The following is a 23,393-nucleotide window of genomic DNA, read 5'->3' as shown; positions in this document are numbered from 1 at the left end:
TGCGTGTATGCTGAGGTTATTCTATCTCAAACATTCCTGTACCCTTCAGCCCTTGTGTTTCTTGTTTCACGGTTTGATTTCCCAGACTTTATATATTCCATTCGGTCTGGGGAGGGGGGGGGGGTACGTATTGAAGGCTGTGTCATACTAGTTTATATTCAGTGAGGGAGCATCGTCCTGTGTCCCCCGGAGTTCTTGCCTTTGGGTTTGGTTTTTCTTCCCTTGCAGCCACGAAGCCGTTGCTTAATCCTTGGCTGCGTCCTTTTGTCGCTTGTCGTCGCTCGTCGTGCCAAAGTGTCCTCTGTGAAGACGCCTCCCGACTACACGTGTCTCAGGGTGTCTCTGGGCCCTTCCAACGCGACTGCTTTGTATATACCGTCTGTTACTGTCTGGGAAAAAAAGAGAAAACATTCAAAATCAATTAGGCGGGGGATGCAAATTGTTAATCTGTGATGGTGTAATGACCAGCCATGTTTCCCCCCCCCCCCCTCGTCCTAATTAAGATGGTCATGTAAGATATCTCGCTTCACTTCCAATCCCCCTGGCCATCAGCTTCATAGCAGTGTATTGGATGCTAATAGACTTAATTAATTTATTCAAATTAAGTAGACCTAGCTAGTTCCTAAGGCAAAATAAGAAAGTAGAAGAAAGATCCGAGAGAGGTCATGTCGGAGCTCACCTCTGAGCAAAACCCGTCCAAACACCAGTTAGGCATATAACAAACAACACCAAACTCAGAATCACCACTTTCCAGAATATAGGATTACGGGTGGAGTTTCTGAGTGGAGACTCCTGGATTCGAGTTGGCATTCAGCAGGTAGCTGGAAGTGCCTTTCGGCCAAACCCCATCTATCACCTGGATGATTGCTGGGGGCCAGGCTGATAAATATGTCTATCATATCACTTATTCACCTGTGTTACCCTGCAGGACGTGCTCAGGCATGGCAGGCATCTCTGACTCAAAATCGAGGAGTACCCCTGTGTTACACTACCGGTGTTTGGTAGCAAGCTTGGTAGCAAGCGTTTCTTGTTGCACACGAGCAAACACATTACACCTTATTAGACAAAGGACATCCTCAGGAGACAGAGTGCTGGGCAAACAGTCGCCTGCAGAGATTAGCCCTTTCAGTCTAGCGCTGGGATCCAGAGTTCAGCGTGATGGGCCGGTCATGCAAATTGCAAAGGAGAAACAGAAACAGAGACAGAGAGACAGAGTTGCAATGATTGTTAGAAGCACTAAGTTTAAAATGGAGAAATGTGTGACTGCTTGAAATTTCGGTTGCATCAAAGGTGGCTTCTCCTCCCCTGACTCTGCCCTCAATTCCAGATCCATTTAGTAAGCCCTGGTGTAGGAGAGTAATGCTAATTTAATTTGAATGGACTTTAAGTGTAAAATAAGGCACTCTTTGGCATCCGCAGAGTGGTTTAATAATGACAATATAACACCAATAACGGCCTCTCGCCAAATTAAAAACCTTTAATCCGAGAATCCATTGCGTCCGGGGTCGTGGAGATAATACTCATAGAGCTAACACACCGTAAAGTGAAGGCCATCTAATTTCCAAAGTCATAAAAGCCTCTATCGGTGGCGGTGCTTCCCCCTGCAGCTTGCGTCTCCACCTGGGTGGTGAAACGGTCGTACACCCACCCCCGTACACCCACCCCTGTCCTCCAGCGTCTGGGAGACAGAGACGTCACGATCAAGGTCTACAAGTGTCATCCGCCGAAGCTAACCGCGCGCTACGACCTTGGGCCTCTGCCTTTTGTTTAACGAGACAATCGAGAATGTGTAGGTTTTGTTAATTCGTAGTTGCTGGCCGGGGGAGCGCTTGACGTCTGCTTGAACTCAAACAGCATAAAAAGGCTTCATTGCTTTTTATAGTTTTTGCATCAGCGAGGGTAAAGAGAGTCTCTCTGTAGTAGGCCTCACGTGGCGGCGACGGCGATTAAGACAACCGTCGTCCCCGGGCTGCGGATGCGTTTCTCTTCATCGAATTGACAAGAAGTGGACATCCATTTTTTAAAACACGGTCTGAAAACGCTGCCAAGTTTGCGCCTGCATCCCTTGAGTGATTCTGGCTCTGTCTGGCTTGTAGTTCTGGCTTTGCTTTGGACAAGACAAACACTATGCTAGTGGGCTGCAAGGGAAAAATATCCCCCTTTTGCAATTCATTTGAATTTGAAAATTATTGGATTCATTGTTTGTTCGGTTTTGTTTGTTTGCAGTCTACTATTATCGGCGTCTAGGATAACCTAATTATGCTTCGGTGAAGATTTTTAATGATTCTAAACCCCTGAATGTGGCTCATTATGAGGGAGTTAGCATCATGAGCATGAGGCCTTTGAACTTTTGACTTTTCTTTTTCATTAGCATTATTTCTGCAAAAATCGTTATGTTGGATATTGCTAATTGCCATTTTTTTGTTGGTTGCCTTCCCCATTTCCTAATCCTACCTACACAGAGACGCCAGCAGCACAGAGCTCTGGCAAAGCCCTCATGGAGTCTCATCGGTCTGCTCTGTAATCAGAAGTCAACGTCACACTCTCAGATTCCGTTTTCCCTCTTTTCCTTCGGTGGGTATTCTGTTTTAATCCCGGGGGGAATAACAAACACAGCGGCAACAAAGGAGCCGGCGACGACTTGACAAACCCGCCGACAAAGCGCGCTAACGAGAAGCATTTCTCGAGGGGGTTTCCAGTACAACAAACGCACAACGTTCTCGCTTGTATCACTTGTACTTTCCTTTTGAGCCTCATGAAAATAGGGAAAATGTATGTTAATTGCCGTCTCGCAGTTAGACACACAAATCGCTCTGCTCGCGATTTCGCGAGCAGAGCTCCGAAATCTATCCTCGCTGATTGCTCTCTGAATGACATGGATATTTTATGAATCATAATCGCCCTATGTTTACACTAACAATGTTTTCTCGCGACACACGCACACACACACATCGACGTCACACGACGACATCACACGACGACGTCAACCTGCCCTTACACGGTTATTGGTTCAAACAACAAACCCCCCCTGCTCACCTCCCCTCCTGCAGCCCAGCCATACACGACTTACTCCAGTAGTATTCCTGTAAATTATACATCAACTGAATTCCAACCTGTATCTTTTTCTTTCTCCCCTGCAGCTCATGGCGGATTCCAGCGGTTGCCTCTCTCGCTAATGGATCCCACCTTAACCAAATGAAGGATTTAAATAATGCCTAAGCCCCCAACCTGCTGGAATTAAAGCAGCACAGCCACCAATCAATGTCGGGGAGTTTATAAAACCGCTCCGGAGCACAGCAGCTTCCCTGTGCCCTTCCTCGCCAGCTAGGAGAAGAGGAGGAGGAGGGTGAGGGTGGTGGTGGTGGAGGCGGTGGTGGTGGTGGTGGGGGAGGAGAGGGGGGGGGGGAGGAGGGGGGGGGGGTAATCCTACCTCTACACGCCAAGCCGAGAGAGCAAGAGGAGGGGGAGAGAGAGAGAGAGAGAGAGTCGACTGCTACCCTCTCTACCCTGTAGCTTCCCGACCCCCGGACAGGATGATCCTGGAGGCTGGTCTCCGCGGGCTGGACCAGGGGGTCGGCACGCAAAGCTAAAGGGGGGGCCTTTCTGCTGAGGCACGGCTCCCGGTGCCTCCTTAACACTTTCAGACGTTTAAGTGTAAGCTGTGGGATTTATTCCCCCCCCCCCCACCCCCCCACTACTTATTCTTCTTCTGGTGGTTTTTTTCTTCTCCCCGGCGTCGTTTTTTATTTTTTATTTTCATGTCAAGTCAAGAGGCAATCATGTCTGGTAGCGACTGAGTGGAACAGGTTCCTGTAAACCCGGTATGTTCCAATTATTTTCCCTTTTATGTTGTTTGTAAATGTGGTGCGTGTAGCAGCTGCTGAATCCACAATGAGTCATGTGATGTACCTGCTACACAGCTCCATGCCGCCCCGTGATTGGCTGATTGTACCGTCACATCATCTGTAGCTGCACATACACATTGCTCTTTATCAGCTCGTCGTGACTGGCCGTTCCTTCATTCTTCTCTCACGTGACGTTTCAAGTGTCGCCGTTCGGATGGCTTTCTGATGGCGGATTGTTCTCTCTTTCTGTGTTCTGTCTGTGTTGTTTTTTCCAGGGCAGTTTCCCCCTCCCTGCATAGTAGCACATGGATTTCAAGACTTCAAATGAAGAGGTGGGCTTCTGTGCTATCCCCTCCATTTCGGTGGATGGTTCATCATGTTCATCACGTTCATGTGCTTGTGCGTCTGCGTCAAGCACTCGGAGGCAGAGCCCGGCTCTTAACCATGTTCCATGATGAGGCAGCACAATCCAGATGGGCTGTGTTGAAAGGCGCGGCGTGTGGTGTGCGCAGACGCCCGTGTGTTATGCGTGCTACGTGTGTGTGTGCGTTTGCTGTGAAGTGAAAATGACCATCCAGGCCGATTCTGTCTCCGTGGTGTTAATGAGGGGGATAATAGCGCGAATTAAAGGAAGGTAGGAAGGGCAGGCGTGAGATGGGATCACAGATGAGGGCCAATTACGTACAGTGCATCCTCTAGGAGAGGTCAAGGCGCGTTAGACGCCGCGCTGGCTGACCCTGTGCTGACCCCAGCGCTGACCCCGCAGCCGCTGCCCTCATTTGGCCGGGCTGACCCCTCTCTCGCTGAGAGGGCGCGTGGGCGCACAAACACGGAGACGTGCCTTTATGGTTTCAACCTCTCTTCTATCCCGCGTGATCGCGGGCACATGTGCGCACACACAAGTACACACATACACACACACGCATGCATGCATGCACACACAAGTACACACACACACACACACACACACACACACACACACAAACACATTCATGCACGCACACACACACACACACACACACAATCACACGCATATTAGGATGAGTGAACAGCAGTACTCAGAGACACACTTACACATGGATGGATCTGGATGGACTGACGGGTTAAGGGCAGACAAGTGCCCCTTGATTTTAAAGGTGGTGCTTATAAGACTAGTGCAATGCTGTATTTCTCCTTGCAATTAGTTTATATCCTTGCAATCTACTTGCAAGCAAAAGTCAAATCAACACAAATCTCTGAGGACCCGAACGCTGGCCCCAATTGGAGTAGGGAGGCTCATTTGGACCGTAAGAAAAGCAGGACTGGCTTGTTACCTCATGACTAATGGGGCTGAGGTGACTCCAATGCTGACTCTGGTGCATCTTTCCATTAGTAATCCTGTCAGGTGAGGGTGGCTGTTTTTTATTTAGACCTTTCTAAAGTCTCAAGGACGGCACCGGCATCCCAATTAGCCCGGAGAAGAAAGGGCGACGCAGAATGCAAATGCATTAAGGATTAGCATATTTTTTGAATGGATCATTGCTAACATACATACGCACCTAGCGGGCTTGGCATACGACAGGCCGTGTACACAGAGAGAGAGAGAGAGAGAGAGAGAGAGAGAGAGAGAGAGAGAGAGAGAGAGAGAGAGAGAGAGAGAGAGAGAGAAGCCATGGAGAGAATTCCCACTCATTTCACAGATCCTTAATTTGCCATCATAAAATGTAAATAGACGTTTCATTGAATTAAAAAGCCATTCGTCACTGATTATTGTGGGGTGTAGATTTGACGATTTTATTATCAATATTAGCACTGTGGTTGAATAGTTGTTGAATAACATGAATAATGAGTCTTTTGTTCTGCTTCTCGTTATGTGGTTGTATTTTAAAAGTATGCGTTGTATTAATGTTTATTTTGAGAACAATATTTTATGCCCTTGATCATGAATTTTATGAGCCATCATTTTTAACACAAGTCGCCCGTATTTCTAAAAGAGACTTTCCTGCGTTCGTTTTTGAACGACTCGGCCATTAGCGTTTTTTGCATTTGCATCAGCAAGTCATCAAGGAGGGACCGCATAAGAGACAGCGCCACCGGCGCCGTCATAATCTCCACATTCATCCACCAACAGTATATTCTATTACATTTCACAGCTCATTTATTCAGTCACGGCGGGAGTGATGGATGATTTTATCAGTTTGATTCCCCGCAGACAAAGACTGGGATTTATTTGCTGCAAGAAGGTAATGAAGAGCCGTTCAATATTCGACTGCACTTGGCCAGAGACATTCTGACGATCCAGGAGCAAGATGTCATCTGCGTGTCCGGAGACCCCTTCTACTCCAGTGTAAGGAACCCAATTAGTCCCATAAATACACCTTATACTTCTGCTCTCTTCTCTGACGCATCAGGATTAGGCTCTGTGAGTGAGTCCCTGTGTGTGAGTGTATGTGAGTGTTTCTGTGAGTTTATGTTTGTGTATATGTGTGTGAACACATTCACACATTCAAATCAATAACCATAGAGGACAATATAAAAATATTGATGATACACTGAATGCCTATGAACTCGACAAATAAACCGTCCATAATTCAGTCCGGGCTATTAAAAGCTATTTCTGACCCGATAATGTTGCTTTAGGCCCAAAGCTGTTGTAATGGTAATAGCCCAACGTTGTAAGGAGATTTATGCCGAAGACCAGCTAGTAGCAACAACAGACTTAACTTTCTATGAATGGAAATATAAAACCAAACTACGGGCTTCAATTGTTAATGGCAGCGCACTCCAACAGAGCAACATGTATCTTCAGTGCCTTGTCCGGCCTGCTATGAAGGAAAATATGAATTCATACATTTTAAGTCCATCATTTTTCTCCCTGACTTGCGGGAGTCTTTGCGATACTGCCCCATTATTGCTTTTGAGAAATATGTATCTCCCCGATTTTATTTTGGCGTCAAAGAGATAGAGAGGTATATTCGCCTCGTCCTGAGTACATTGCGATCCTTAAGAAACAGAGATATAAATTGCTCCCTACGTGCTGCGTCGTGTCCTTGCGGCGGTGTTGAGAAACACTTTAAATCGAGTGACCTAGTTATATGACTTGTGGTCATCACGCTTTGAGTAGGCCTACTGATTCGCCGTTTTCTTAAACCATCATAGCAAATAGCCTCTTGTAATGCAGATTGAAGAAAAGGGGACATTATTTATCCATGAGATTTCAGGCCATGGATAACTATTCAATTCTAAAGTATTGTACCATTCTATATAAATTTTAAACATTTTTTCTCAATGGGATTTCAGGCCATGGATAACTATTCTATTATAAACTGTTCTACTATTCTATAGCTATTTTATACATTATTTCTCAATGGGATTTCAGGCCTTGGATAACTATTCTATTCTAAACTATTCTTTATAGCTATTCCAAAAAAATAAATAATAGCTTTTCATTCATTGGAAATAAGGGAGTGACGGTGGCAGTTTGTGCAGAATGGTAGCAGTTCTACCAGAAGTGATGAATGTGCTCTTCATTACTACAGGATATCTAATAAAAACCCACAATGCCCACAGGCTACACAGAACGTAACTTTTAATGTCTCTAAGCCTGCAATGTTCCAGGATTTGGTCTGAAGCGTTTCCATTCCTCCAGCTACCTTTGAAACTTCCCTTTCACTATTCATGGTGGAGGGTTTGTCTACGGCAGAGCCGCAGGCCGTTGTTGACTGAGTCTGACTCTGGCGCTGTGATTCTCCCCACAGGAGAGAACTGTGACCATACGGAGACAGGCGATCGGAGGGTTTGGCCTGAGCATCAAGGTAAAGTAAAAGCCAGCCAAAGTTCTTGGGCACATTAGTAGAACAGGTCACAGGACAGGACAGAGAGACAGAGAGACTAAGACAGAAAGACAGAGACTCAGACAGAGAGAGAGATGGCGACAGAGAAAGATGGAGTAAGAAAGAGAGCGAGAGATGAAGACAGACAGGGTAAGAGGGAGAGAGAGAGAGATGGAGTCAAAAAGGGTAAGAGAGAGAGAGAGAGAGAGATGAAGTCAAACAGGGTAAGAGGGAGAGAAAGAAACAAAAAACTTCTCTGCGTAAGTTTGTGTGTGGGCGTCACCTGTTGTTGTTGCCCCCTCCCAGGTGCTAGCCAGATGTTTCTGTTGACAGAGGAATAAGAAGTGTGTTGTGTTTCCCGTTGTCTGCATCTAGATTTGTGACTTGTAATTAATGACTCTGTTTGTACTCCAGGGCGGGGCAGAGCATAAGATCCCAGTTGTGATATCCAAAATATCGAAAGAGCAAAAAGGTGCGGTTTGAAGTTTTTGCAAATCAACCTTTTTTTTCAACTAAAGGAAAGTTGATGGAGTTGCCTTCCTGATTGATATTTGTTTTCTTTCCCCCTCCCGTCACTTTCCAGCTGAACTCTCCGGCCTCCTCTTCATTGGCGATGGCATTCTGCAGGTAAACGTGGCGGACATGTTATTGCACATGTTATTCAATGTTGACACCGCTCCCTCCTGCTGCTCGCCAAAGTGAAGCTTATGTTTAATATTCCGTGCTGCATGTGTCAGCGAACTCACGTTGAAATACGACGCACTTCCAGGTAAATGTCAGATTCCCCGGCCGTGTTTGGGTTGCAGAGAAACATGAAAAGAAAAAGCAGGGTAAATCAAATGATCTCCCTGTGCCCGGTGGTCCGCCAAGATAACGTTTCCAGAGCGACACTAGCCTCCCTTCCTGCTGTTACCCCTGAATCGTTTGTGTTTTAGTGCAGAGCGCAGTTTGTCTGCTTGTCCTCTTCATCATCATTTGAACCATCGCGATACAATGAGATAGCTGAGACGTCCGGTGTGTTCTTTGAGTGTTTCATCTGATATCGCCGTGTGCTTCTCACAGATAAACGGAATCAACGTCAGAAGCTACCGCCACGAGGAAGTGGTAAGGAGCCAAACGCATGTTTCCTATTTTTCACGCCGTTTTCAAAAACCTCATGATAATTATCTGTTGTACCAAAATTAAAGACAAATCTAAATCAGGTCTTCTGTGTCCTTCTCGCTTAAAAATTGATCAAAATGAACTCCTCGCTGGTCTGGTATCTGGGATTACGCGTCTCCCGTCGGGAAGAGGCACACCATGCCTTTTTTCCAACCCATCACAGTCGCAATCAGTGGCAGAAGAAGAAGCTGTTTTAAGTCTCTAATATAAATTTCCCTCAACCGCAGGTCCAGGTATTGAGAAACGCCGGTGAAGAGGTGACACTCACGGTCTCCTTCCTCAAGAAGACCCCAGCCTTTCTCAAATTGCCCCTCTGTGAAGATTGCACATGTAAGGAGCCTCAAGTATTATCTCTTGAATAAAATAATAAAGAAATAAGTACACAGTGTCCCAAACCCCCGGTACACTGCCACTGATATCTCACTGTTACTAGACAAATAGCCTGCCATTATTTGTATAATGCCTGGTATTATTGTGTCATTTTAGTTGGATGTCATGGCAACCTTGAACTTCTTAGGCACATTAGTTGAACAGGTCATCCATGAGTGAGAGAGAGAGAGAGAGAGAGAGAGAGAGAAATAGAGAAGAGGGAGAGAGCGAGAGACAGATAGAGTGAGAGAGAGGGATGGCAACAGAGAGAGGTGGAGTAAGAAAGAGCGAGAGAGATCAAGACAGAAAGAAAGAGAGCTGAAGACAGACAGAGCGAGAGAGATGATGTCAAACAGAGTAAGAGGGAGAGAAACAAAAACAAAAACAGAAAGACTATAAATAAATAGAATTGCCTTGGCTACACTGATGAACATCCCCATTTGAGATGAAAGGTTGTGTGCAACACAACAATTGGCTAATGATGGCAAAAACAAAGCACAACAAACATGGTGTGCTGCTGAGGTAATAGCGCACAGAGAGCGGAGCACAGTGAGATGAATTCAAGGCAAAAATGTATTTCCCTTCAACTCTCCTATTAAGTTAATGACTACATAACTCGTATCAAAAGGTGCTAGAAAAATAGTGGTTTTAGTGTGCCACACACTACAATGCAATTATATATGAATGATTTTTCTTAAGTATCATATTATATGATGTATAATCCTGTCTATATCTTGTATACGTTTGACTTAGACTCTCTCTCTCTCTCTCTCTCTCTCTCTCTCTCTCTCTCTCTCTTCCCCCCCCCCCCCCCCCCCAGGTATTCCCAGTGACCAGAGCAGCGGCACGTCCTCCCCTCTCTGCGACAGCGGCCTTCATCTAAACTACCATCCCAACAACACGGTGGGGCCCCCCCACCTCCACTGGCCCTTTGTAACCGAGCAACAGGGTCCCAGTGGACGTTGTTTCCATGCAACAGCTAGCGTCCGCATAGCATGACGCTAACACGGCTCTATCTTTAACCTTGAGCAGAAATTCGGCGTCTCAAATTAATGCTTGCTCCCTCGCCCCGGTTTCCTCTCGCTCTACAGCACGCGGTGTGGGAGGGGGGGGGAGAGGGGGGGAGCAGGGGGGAGGCTGTTGCTGTATCACCTGTTGCGAGCGCATTCATTTTTTTTTGTGTTCTCCCCTTTCCTCCTGTTACTGTTATTTACCGTGGATCCACTTTGACACTTTTGGTTCAAAGCTATTAGGGTGAATTATTTCGTCTTTAAGGAGAAGCCTTTCGAGGAGTCGTTATTAAGTCGTCCAGGAGCAGGCAGGGTTTAGGTTTAGGCGTCAAATGCCAACAGGTGGACACATCAGACGTCGGGCTTTGAACCCGGAACCTTTTCTGTCAAGTCCTGGCAAGGGATTGAACTCGACCGACTAAAACCAATTAAAAGCGTGTTTCTGATTATAAAAACACACGGGGCAGAAACCGGGTGAAGACAAATGACAACAACACAGGTGTGAATAATCAGTCATCAGCAATTAACACAGGTGGCAGGAATTTCACTAACGAGGACACCCCCACCCTCCCCCTCCTCCTCCTCTTCTCCACCTCCCCTTCTCTTCCCCTTCTCCTCCGGCTCCTACACCTCCTCTTCCTTCACCTCCTCCTCCCCCTCCCCCCCTCCTTCTCCATCTCCTCCACCTCCTCCTCCCTCCCCCTCCTCCCCCCTCCCCTTCCCTCCTCCTCCTCTCCCCCTCCTTCTCCATCTCCTCCACCTCCTCCTTCCCTCCTCCTCCACCTCCCCTCCTCCCCCCTCCCCTTCCCTCTGCCCCCTCCTCCCCTCTCCCCCCTCCCCGCCTTCTTCCCCTCCTCCCCCTCCCCCCCACCTCCTCCTCCCTCCTCCTCCTCCCTCCCCCTCTCCCCCCTCCCCCCCTTCTTCCCCTCCTCCCCTCCTCCTCCCCCTCCCCCCATCTACACCCCCCCCACCTCCTCCCCCCCCCCTACCTCCTCCCCCCCTTCTCCTCCCCCTTCTCCCCAACAGGACACTTTGTCGTGCTCCTCCTGGCCCACGTCCCCGGGGCTCCGCTGGGAGAAGAGGTGGGTGGACCTCCGTCTCATCCCGCTGCTCCACTCCCGGCTGTCACATCACCTCCCGGGCTCCGACGTCTGCAGGTGAGAGCCCCTTGTCACCATGGCGACCGCAGCACATCGGGTGGGCGATGTACTCTAACCTAGGAGGCTTCTGGTTGGACCGGGGAATGATGATGGAGAAATGCTGGAGGAACGTGGACAGTGCTTTGTTTGGTCATGGAGAATTATATTTACGTTGAGGGCGTTTAGCAGAGGCTTTTATCCAAAGCGACATACAATAAGTATTTGTCAGAAGAAAGATAAACAACAATATATCGCTGTCGGTACAGTGAGGATGTTTATAGAACCAAGTGCCAAGCCCTAACAGTCGCTAGGTTAACCCATTCCCCGTGTACAACAAAGATAGCTAGGATAAGATGCTACACAATGCTAAGTTATATTTTTAAGTGAAAGGACATACAACATACAATAGGTGCGTACATTAAGTGGCAGGACATAAAACATACAATAAATGCGTAAGAGGGGTGTGTGGGGGGGGGGGAGAGGCTATGCAGAATCTAGGTGAACTCTGATCAAGTGAGTCTTAAGAATATATAGAGAATATAAAGACCACAGTCAACATGACATTTCAGGGTCTTTTGATCTGTGGGTGTAAGATATGAATGCATTTTATAGGAGTTGAGGGGGAAATCAATTTGTTTGCGTATCGGGATTCGTCGCTTGAGCAACACTCGTATCGCCTGGTCGAAAACCGGAACAGAAATGTTTGCCAAGCTGTCAGTTGTTAGTGCGAGCATATTAACGGCTTCCTCAGCGGCATGACCACAGAGTCTGCACAGAGGGGGCGGGAGGCTGCTTTGTGAGCCGCTAATCCCTGTAAAATGTGTGTCAATAAAACGGCTGATTTAAACAAATAAGATGCATTCATCACACGTCACGCCTCGCAAAGCTGGACGCGTCGGGAGAACGCAGAACGAGCCGCCCGAAAAGTTTGGAAGACGCAGAAAGGTTACAGCGGCGCACGTTGTCGCTGCAACAGACGTCGGATAAAGTAACGACTCGACTGTTTCTTTCAGGAAGTGCTCACCATAAACAAACAAATGCAGCTCTCCCGCTGCGCTCGGCTAGCAGTAGTTGTTAGCAGCGGTGGCTAGCAGCAGGGTAGGAGCAGTGGTTTTGGTTTTCCCCAGGGGGTAACAGCAGGCTTGTTATCCACAGAATACGTTATCCACAGAATAAGTCGTTTTGCAGAAATGTCCCATTTCTGCAAAACTAGTGTTGCTTGGCGATACAGTGTGAAAGGTGAGGACCAGAGAAACACGCAGTCGATCAAAGAGGCTCTTTTCAATTACACATTGTGATGAATGAATTCAGTAGATATGAGCTGTTTTTAATGGCAGCACTGACAGCGGCTCGGATCAAATATGAAAATAAACATTATACTACACCGATGTTTCTTACATAAATCATGTTAAAGTGGCACGCTAGAAGATCTAGAGATTTTGCAGTCAGTGATGTGTTTCCGATCAGCCAGCAATGAAGCTACCCCACACACACACTCACTCTTCTACTCACTCTTCTACACACTTGTAAGTGTAGCAGTGTACAGTTACTTTTCCACCAAGGGTGTGCTGCCAAAAAGAAGAAACAGAGAGCTTTGAGATCGCCTCTTTAGATACTCACATAATATATGAATTGATACTTTGCCATGATTTAAAATAAATAATAATGAGAAAACTGCAGGAGCAAGAACAGAAATAAGTTGGCCCCCCTGCTGTTCCTTGCCAATATCCCGTTCCTAATTATAAGTTTGAATAAAAACCAAAGTTGTTTTAAGTATTATTAACAGAAGCGTGTAGAAGTTTCCTTCAATATGAACCATAGGATGGGAGCTGGTTTATCTCCGGCTCCAGAAAGGCGTGTCTGTTCAGACATCATCGCTCAAAGGATCGCTTTTTTTTCAACTGGTCCCATCCTTAATGCAAGCTCATTTTTTTTTTAATGTATTTTAATTTTAGGAAAAATGCCTTTCAAGTGATAGCGGTGGACGGGGTCTGCAGCGGGGTCATCCAGTGTCCTACAACCGAGGACGGCGTGGACTGGCTGCAAGCCCTCGCCAACAGCATCTCCAACCTCACCAAGCACAATGTGAGCGGAGGCGAGACCTCGACGCATACGTACACGCATTCATTCCAGACTTTATTTACATTTAGAGCTACGGTTAATGGAAAACGTGGCAGAGTTTGATTAGTCTGATGCATACTAACGCTTCGTTTTCAGCCCCGGGGTCACGATAAGCTGTGGCAGTGCGCTATACTGTAGTACACTGCCTGCGTCTAAGGCATGAACTTATAGGGGTCCTTTATCATCACGCATTTTGCACTAATAAGAATACCAAGAGTCAGCATGCTGGGGGAAAGTAACTCATGATGAGATAGGAATTATTCCTGACTCTTTGCGGCACTCCACTATAGTTTGATGAGGGTCTCTTCTCCTGGACAGACGACGTTCTTGTGAAGAGGATAAACAGAAGGCAGCTCTTATTCAAATTGAATCATGTCGTATATCTCATTGAGCAGAGTGATACCTTTAAAAATGGCAGATATGCGGCCAAATATAAAATAATAGTGCATTTTACGGTTTCAAACTCCCCAGCGCCGCTATCTCTCCCCCGGTATTATTTGGCCCGTTTAACGTTGTTGACAGCCAATGATAGCTCGCTCGCTTATTCAATTACTTTAGAGGAAAAATAAAGCCCCAGCCGAACACGGGGACCAGGATGCTGGGTAATGGCCAGATGCCTCGGGTGACCACACAGTGGGAAGAGCGCGGCCGTCGGGAACGGTGGCAGACCCAGACGCAGCGAGGTGTAATTATAACGCGGGCCGTTGGACTAGCGGGGGGGACGAGGGGCCCCGGTCTCTAATGAGGAGGAGCGCGGTAATTGAAAAAAGAAAAAAAGTGAACAAAACCATTCCAAGCATAGCGCTGCAGATTCATTTTACAAAAACGACATCAACTGTAGAAGGTCGTTCCATTTCCATGGCGCCCCACACCAGATGATCTTTTTTCGGTTAATAGAAATATATACTGAATCAAAAAAAAAAACTCTCTGAAAGCACACAGATGCTATTTTTCTTCATCTTCTCATATATATATTTTGCCGATCTATAATAACCGGTAATGGAGGTCCTATACTCCAGACACGCCCTGACCTTTAATAATGATGGTCTGCGTTCTTCCTCAGTAGTCTTGACCGCAGTAACACACATCGCTTGTTTCGCTCTCCCTCAACTGCTCCCACAAAACCCCTCGTGATGGAACCTCTCATTTCCTCCACGAGCCCCAGCAGATCACTGCTGTTTAGGATCACGGCTGGTCTTGTTTATCACTCCCGTGGAGAAACGCAGCTGCTGAGGGAACTGTCTTACATTTGCATTGAGGGATTCTTGCTTTTATCCGAAGCGACTTACGACCATTCATGCACACAGTCACACACAGACGGCGGAGTCGACCACGCAGGGCGACAGGCAGCTCGTCGGGAGCGGTCAGGGCGAGGGCGTCTCGCTCAGGGGACCCCGCGACACTCTAGCTAGGAGGAGCCGGGGATCGAACTAGAAACCTTCCGGTTACCAGCCGACCCGCGCTACCTCCTGAGCTACTGCCGCCCTATGCCAGGGCCCTTAATTCCCCGTCCTATGCGTGCCTTTGAGGAAGTGTAATATCGGTAGTATGGCGTGGATTAAGAGTGTCTTGATACCTGTGATCCGGGCCGCACGGTTTAATTTAAGGCTTCACTGCTCTCCCGCTGGTTCCTCCTGCCTTTATTAGGATGGAGGGAGAATGGATTTCTCTTTTTTTTTTGTTTTGGGGTACTTTGGGGAAAAAGGGACTATCTCCCTAATTCATTTTGGGGATTTGCATAAAACTCGATGAATAAAGCGGTTGTTAGCGGGGAGCGGCCGCGAGCGGCGCTAAGGAATGCTAACACTTTGATCAACACTGGCCGTCACACAATACCTGCTGAGCCCGTCCCTCCTCCTCGCTCCCAGTCGGACGGATCCGTAAGAACGAGGAGATTTGAATACGTTTAAACACAATGCCAAGTGCCAGTGACGGCTTCCTCACGTCGCCAGCGGCGGAGGAAAGAGAGAACGCTGTATGTCTTACATGTCTATGCTAACGCTTCTCTCGTACTGACGCTCATATGTGGTGGATCTGTTTTAACAGGTGAAGAAGACCAACCGCAATTTCCCAGTCAACCAACAGGTGAGGCGGCGCTTCCTTTCGTTTTTTTTAATCATACGTTTGTGTCGATTGTTGTGCTCTCAAATCGGCCGTCAAACAGTGCGGTTCTTTCTTACAGCGGTGCCCCGCGGTGCGTTGTTGTTGTGCGCTGTGAGAGGCTGCTTTTGCATCATGACGAAGAGACTAGCTCACTGAGGAATCATTACCAGACAACCAGAGTGCCCTCCACACACAGCCCACCCCCAGTGTCTCCCTTCATTTAGGGCGCGCGTGTGTACAGCGTTGTGTTTTATCAATCTCTGAACAGTCATCCCGGGCTCCCTCCCCCTCCTCCCGACACACCCACGTCGCTCCCTGTGAGGAAACGCAAAGGGAAAACATCTCGCAACATCTCAACTCGAGCAATTAAACCACGTTACCGGCGAGTGCCTCGAACCCGGGAATCTTTCACTCAGGGCGGACATCGAAACGTCAAAACACCCGGGGACGGGATGAATGAGCGGTCGCATTGCCTGAGACGCAGTCTGCGTCAGACGGCGGTGAAAGCAGGCGCTGGATGTGTGGAAACATGTTTGGGAGTGCCTCCTGCTGTCTCTCTGTCTCCGTCTACAACCTGTGCTTCTGATTGACGTTCCCCTGAACCGACAGTGCTGATGTGTTAGTGTACGGTGCGTCTGGCCCCACCCAGATGTTTACTTCCTGTCTCTTCTTGTGAGCGAGCACACAGCTGCGTCCTCTTCTTTTAATTAAGTGTATTTCTGCACAGTCTGAAAAAATCTATATCAAATCTACACTAACATTATCCCCTCATTCTTTTCCAACACTCCATTTAAAGTGTGTAAGAATCTGATTCCTTCTCATTACTGCCTCCTTTGGTCAGAAAGTGAACTACATCCAAAACGCTGGAGTGTGAGCCCCCTGGGTTGAGACTGTAACAATCATAAACTAATGTTAATTATAATGAAAAATGGCTATTACAATTTGGAAAAATTGTGAAAGAAGAAGCATTATTTTTCCCATTATAAATGCATCAAGTTACTTCCTTCCCTTGGCTTTGCAAAACGGGCCCACTTAAAATGTAATAGAAGACCACAGGCTGTTCCACACAACAGAGAGCGTCAGGGAAGGTCTCATTTTTTAAGTTCATTTACAACCTGACCGTATATTGGAAATATATTATCATTTTATAAAAGCGTTTTTTGCATGGAAAAATCCTACCAGTAGCTCCTTTAACATCATAAACATCAAATAATTGCTGTCTACATTAACATAATGTCCTCATATCCTCTACATAAAGTCTAAATTAACATCATGTCCTCATATCCTCTACATAAAGTCTACATTAACATCATGTCCTCATCATGTCCTCTCTATAGCAATTCTAAAAAATGTACATTAATACAATCTCCTTATTGTTCTAAAACCCTCTATATGAAATCGACATTAACAACAGCTCAGCTCTTCAACCCTCCATCTGAAATGCACATCAAAGCGTCTCCCTTCTGTCCGGTAGATCGTCTACATGGGCTGGGTGGATGAGAAGGAGCTGGACTCGGTCCAGGATCGAATGTACACGCCTAAGTTCCTTGCCTTGAGGGGATCCTCGCTCTTCAAGTTCTCAGCTCCTCCGGTGAGATCCGTCCTCATGTCCCTGTAGTCAGAAAACCACTTAAAAAGGTTTCAAAGACTGTTTGTAATATGTGTTGATGTCACATTGCCTATGAGGTGTTAACACAGTTTTAATGGAAAATACAAATCAAACAAGTTGTGAAAGACGTGAGTCTGCCAGCAAAAATGGAGTTTTCTTCGTATTGTGGTTGTTTTAATGGTGTTCATTGTTTTAGAGTCCGACCGATACTTGATTTTAGGCCGATGCAGATACCGATATTAGGGAGGAAAAAATGTCTGATATCAATTTATCGGCCGTTATTCATAATATATCGGCCGTTATTAGATATATATATTGCGGTATCCTGGGGGTGGAGCAGCTCCATGGGATTGGCTGCTCACCCTCCAGCAGCATCACATTAAAACCACGAGGAACCAATGAGGAGGAGCTACTAACCTCCAAACAGAACTTGATGCTAAATTGTTAGTTTACGTGGATGTGCTCAGTTAAAGCTCTCAGAGGTTCGACCACCACAGTAGAAGACGTTTGAAGAGGTAACTACATCTATAAACTGACACCATTCCTAAAGTTTTTATATCGGCAAACACATAAGCTTATACCAATCTGTTTTTACCGGCCGATCAGCCGGTAAAATCGCCCAACCGATATATTTTTCGGGCTCTAGTAGCAAGTGAAGTTGTTCCTATTGACTTTCATCCATTCCAATACGGGACTTTTCAAACAACAAAAGATATATTTACTAGTTAATTACTAGCTAATTAAATACAAATGAGAGCGGGCTGTGATGAAGGGCTAATCAAACGTGTAATGGAAAGTAAAATTTAATGATGTCATACTGCTCCAAAATTGCAACACTGGCTCATGGGGGGTTTCTGGGATGATCTTGCCGTGGGCGTAGGAGTAATATTACTCCTACACCCACGGCAAGATCATCCCAGAGAGAAACCCCCAACCTGGACACCAGGTGCAGACCATCTTTTCTAATTAAAATACTATTTTAATTAGAAAAGATGTTCTGCACCTGGTGTCCAGAGAACCGAACATGGGATTAGCTCATACGTCCATCAAGTGAGCTCACACACCACACTGAGGTAATACCAGCCACTGTTGTTCAAGTTCAGGGAGAGAGGAAGTATCAATACATTCCCAAATAGATAATGAGTCCTACATCAGCACGCTGTATGCCAACAAGACTAACCTAATAAGAAGCCCCTCCCAGGTTAGTTTTACGGGTTTGACTCTGGGTTAGAATCCCTACTGATTGATTGATTTTATTTGACCATTTTGATATAAAATATGAATGATGGTGGTATACCAGTAGGGATGCCTGAGCAATACGCCCACCTTATCTGCTCATTCACCAAATGTATCCAAAGAATAAGCCTACCTTATCTGCTGATTCTCGAAATGTACCCAAAAAATCTCTGGCATTTGCATTGGGAAAAAAATCGACTATGAAAGGCAAAGCCTTTCAAAGCCTCTACATAAACCAATGTTTTGTGTACTGAACAATGTGACTTCACACTAGGAGGCTGAGCAGCTCTTGTGATCAGCCTTTGTAAACAACATGTAATGAATGACCCGTGTACATTCTCAGTCGCATTGTTTCCATGGCATCCATTTGGAAAGTAGCAATATATTGGGTATTACCTTTGGCGAACACTTGGCAAGACGGCTAGCTCCAAATGTTAGAATTTAATTCAAGAAATCAGCATGCAAACGGTGTGCGACAACATGCATTCCTAATATACCGTATGGGAGTGATTTTAATGCTTTGTGTAATGCACCTTGAAGGCATTCACATTTGTACTTGAATATTGTCAGATGGAGCCTCACCTAGAATGGCCTTTCCATGAAACTGATGTATATTTTATATGGGATGCTGTATGTAGCCGTGTCAGCTCCCAAAGCGTGATGTTAATGTATGATGTTAATGTGTGATGTTAATGTGTGATGTTAATGTGTGATGTTTCAGGTAACAACATGGGACTGGACGCGAGCAGAGAAGAGCTTCACTGTGTATGAAATCATGTGCAAGGTTTTAAAGGTAGGGTATCTCTGCGCCGCAGAGAAATATTATAAATATTATATAAAAATATTATATTAATATTATATTATATAAATATTTAGGAAGACTCGCTTTCTTTAAAGGAACACAGAACCTTTTGTACCAAACTGGATCTAGTGGAGAGACAAGAAACCAGAAATGGTTATGAGAGGAGTGTGGATACATCAGAACATTTTTTTGATCATATTATCCTTTGAGATTGTAAAAAATGAAAAAAGCCCTTTCTTACCCAATTACATTCCCCATTAATTCAGTTGAGCAATTGGGCTATAGCTCATCGAAACTAGCCTCATAGCGGCCATGTTCGATTCTCATTACAGCTAAGCCCGAGCATAAGCTAGAGTCAGCTAACATCTGGCTGGGTATGCACCATTCTCACCCAGAGGTCTCAGAGCATCACCCAGGCTTACCCGCAAAGCTTCAGAGACATATAAAAAACAGAAGCTGAAACTCATTTCGTTTCTATGTTGCATTGCTGGCTCTCTGCGCACGGTCCAAACGGCCGTGTCCATCTGTACCTGATCAGCATAGGACTCTCTGTTGTACCAGGATAATGACCTTCTGGACAAGAGGAAGCACTGCTTCAGCGTTCAGACGGAGACCGGAGAGGACCTGTTTTACAGCGTGGAGCTGGAATGCGAACTGCTCACCTGGGAGAAGGCTTTTCAGATGGCAACATTCCTGGAGGTGGAGAGAATACAGGTTTGTTGTGGTGCGTGCGTGCGTGTGTGTGTGTGTGTGTGTCTGTGTGTATGTATAAGTGTGTGTATATACATGTGTTGTGTGTGTGTGTGTGTGTGTGTGTGTGTGTGTGTGTGTGTGTGTGTGTGTGTGTGTGTGTGTGTGTGTGTGTGTGTGTGTGTGTGTGTGTGTGTGTGTGTGCTGCAGCAATAGAGGTGGCTTCTGGCTGCTGTGAGGGCAATTCTCTCCACCCATGCTGATGTTGTTGTTGTTGTTGTAGCGGGAGAAAATAAAACACGTAGGAATGAATTCCGCTTTTGACGTGTGCGCTGAAGCGATTGGTGGCTACACGGCCGACGGAGCGCCGGGCTCCTTGTTCCATCTTGTTCCCCTGCTGTCTGACAGTGTAAAACATACGCCTGCATCATGGAGAGCCACCTCATGGGCCTGACCGTGGACTTCAGCATGGGCTTCATCTGCTTCGACGCCGCCTCCAAGGTCAGTCGCCTCGCGCGTCACGTCCACGAGCCAATTAAGAACGGACCAATCACCAGTCACCGAGGGAGGGCGATTGGCTCGGTTGTGGCGAGCGTCCTGAACGAGTGCGACGGCTCAGGGTTTATATAATGTGGTCTTTTTTTTTTTTTTAGCTCTTAGTCACGCTCAGTTATACTGCAGCGTATGCATTATGAGTTAGGAAGCACATCGGGTTTTGACAGCTGATCCCCCGGAGCTTCAACCTGTCACTTGTGCCTGAACTTCATTCTGGCCTCTCCCAAGAGCCTAGCCTAGTCCTGGTGAAAATACTACCCAGCAGTACTCAGTACTGTGTACTCATGAGGAGAGAGAGAGAGAAGCATCAACATGTTGTACTCTTGGATTTCACATCCATATGGGATAAACAATGACTGCCAGCCTTTTGTTTACAGAGAAACAATTCATTAGGATAACTGCTATGGCACCGTCACATCCATGCTGTGTGAGTGTCTGTGTTTGCTCGAAGGTTTAAAGCCAAATAATGGCCTGCTTCTGACTTAGAATTGCTACATTTCAGTTATGATTCAGAGAAAAAAAAAAGCGTTAACCAGACTGCTAACGTTTCCCTCGACCGTACAGGAAGCTGTTTACTCTCTGATGGCCGACAGAGATGGACGGCTTCACCAGCCCCGTCTGTGGAGCTGCTGTTAGAACTAGGGCTGGACGTTGTGCTGTAGCTTGTTACATTTATTATTTAGAGTGACGGCTCTCTCATCTTTTATACCAATTTAAACAGCTTCTTTTTTGCTTCTTTTTTTGCAAAATGTCATCAAATATTACTCATCCACTTTCCAGAGATACTGGATTCATGCAATACTTGGATCCAGCTGTGTTTGGTGTATTTACCAACAGTAAATGCCAGACTACGAATGACTTGGCCTTTTTCATTGTTGTATTCTTCCATCTATCTGAGCCGGGATGACATTCATTTGCTAATGGCCGCAGATGAATAAGGATGATTAAATGATTTGGATAGATGCAATCCTCATAATGCGTCCGGTTCTGTCGCACCTGCAGGCAGTGCTCTGGAGATACAAGTTCTCCCAGCTCAAAGGCTCGTCGGACGACGGCAAAAGCAAGATCAAGTTCCTGTTCCAAAACCAAGACTCGAAAGCTATCGAAGCCAAGGTAACACACCAAAAAACAAACCTGTCGTGTAATTCATCAACATTGACATTTTACATTTACATCTAGGGCATTTAGCAGACGCTATTTATCCAAAGCGACTTGCAATGAGTACATTTGTCAGAAGAAAGACAAACAACTGTCAGTACAGTAAGGATGTTCATAGAACAAGTGCCAAGCACTAACTGCCTGGTGAACCCATTCCCCGTATACAACAAAGACAGCTAGGATAGGATGCTACACGATGCCAAGTACTATTTCTAAGGGAGGTGTGGGGGGGGGGGGCAAGGGGGGGAGGCTATGCAGAGTCTAGCTGAGACTCTGAAAAAGGGAGTCTTGAGTCTTTTTGCGGAGGCTGGTGAGCGACGCTGCGGTCCTGATGTCGCCAGGGCGCTCGTTTCACCGTGCGTCGTGACCTCTTCCCCTCTTGTTTACCGTGTCCGCCCGTCCCAGGAGCTGGAGTTCTCGAACCTCTTCGCCGTGCTCCACTGCATCCACGCCTTCTTCGCCGCCAAGGTGGCGTGCCTGGACCCCGTGTTCGTGGAGAGCCACACCGCCGCGGCGATGGGCTCCGGCCTCTCCGGCCTCTCCTCCCTCGCCACCATCTCCTGTAACGCGCAGCAGTCGTCCAAACTCAAGTACTGCACTTGACAGGCGGCGGCGGCGGCGGCGCTGCCTCCTATCCCCTCTATCTACCCATCCACCCCTGATATCTTAGACACTGCACTTATCCTCCCCCCCCCCCCCCCTCCCCCTTGGACACAGGGGGAACGACGGCCCCCACTCACTGGTGAAGGGGGAATATAAGGATGAATTATATATCTCATAGTGGAGTTAGTGGTTATTTTAATGAGAGACTTTATCCTCCTCTGGATATAAAATGACACTCTTTCCTCTCGGGAGAACACTCTTTGCGGCTGGAGTGTCTTTGTGGCCCTACGCATCAAAGTGGACGCTGAATAACTGTGTGTCTCGCACGGGGAAGTGTTATTTTCTATGTTTCCTCCATCCTGCTTTTTACCACTGTGTTCCCCCGACGGGATGGGTCTCTAGCTATGGTTTTACTGCTCGTATGCTTGTAGATGAAATATGTAGCTTTACATACTTGCCAGACTAAATTAATTGAATGTTTGTTCTTGGAATCACATTGTGAAATGCAGGTATTATAATGTGTTCTCTTTGTGTTGCGTTTGTTGCTTCAGGCGAAATCAAAAGGTAATTTTCTTATACAGTATCCTTTTAAATTTATAGAAACACAATTAAATTAGATGTTCAGTATCTAGATGCCAAAATCAATCTCTTCTTTCACGGTTAAAACAGCAATTCATCTAAATAATGACCACAATGTTTTGACTTTGTTTTCAATTAGACTTGTTTTCTTGTTTTCTTTTTTTCTTTTTCTCTTTGGGTCAAAGAAGGGCGTGTAAGCTTACAATGAAGAACCTTCTAACTATTATTTCACACTCAAATGAACATCAAAGTTAAATTCTATCACATTAATCGTGTGTGTGTGTGTGTGTGTGTGTGTGTGTGTGTGTGTGTGTGTGTGTGTGTGTGTGTGTGTGTGTGTGTGTGTGTGTGTGTGTGTGTGTGTGTGTGTTGCTTTGATTAAAAGGAATCCAATCTGGGAGTTTGTCCAATCAGGTAAAACCATCGACCAGATCATCTCCATACCCTCATACAGTGATGTGATAAGTGTCAGAACAGAAACCACCAGTATGAATTCACAGCAACGTGGGTTTAAGTGAATTGCAGCCAGTGTATTAACACGGTCACAAAGGATGGCTACATGAAAACTGTCTGTAGCCTATCCATTTATAAAAATACATCT

General features: G+C 46.3%; 1 protein-coding gene across 1 annotated transcript; it reads left to right on the top strand.

Moving 5' to 3' along the window:
* Positions 1-4,150: 4,150 nt before the first annotated feature.
* On the top strand, positions 4,151-22,213 carry sntg1 (syntrophin, gamma 1; the record flags this gene model as incomplete). Its single annotated transcript, XM_084481232.1, has 17 exons — positions 4,151-4,177; positions 6,037-6,171; positions 7,583-7,639; positions 8,072-8,129; positions 8,241-8,284; positions 8,720-8,761; positions 9,046-9,148; positions 10,008-10,090; positions 11,224-11,354; positions 13,292-13,421; positions 15,504-15,542; positions 17,035-17,151; positions 19,127-19,198; positions 19,769-19,921; positions 20,306-20,398; positions 21,455-21,565; positions 22,016-22,213. The coding sequence occupies 17 exons, from the start codon at positions 4,151-4,153 to the stop codon at positions 22,211-22,213; spliced, it is 1,593 nt and encodes a 530-aa protein (XP_084337358.1).
* Between the last annotated feature and the right edge of the window lie 1,180 nt (positions 22,214-23,393).

This window comes from Micromesistius poutassou (genome assembly GCF_964030765.1).
Source record: "Micromesistius poutassou genome assembly, chromosome: 16".
In the NCBI taxonomy this organism is placed as follows: Eukaryota; Metazoa; Chordata; class Actinopteri; order Gadiformes; family Gadidae; genus Micromesistius; species Micromesistius poutassou.
This window is presented reverse-complemented; position numbering and strand designations above follow the sequence as displayed.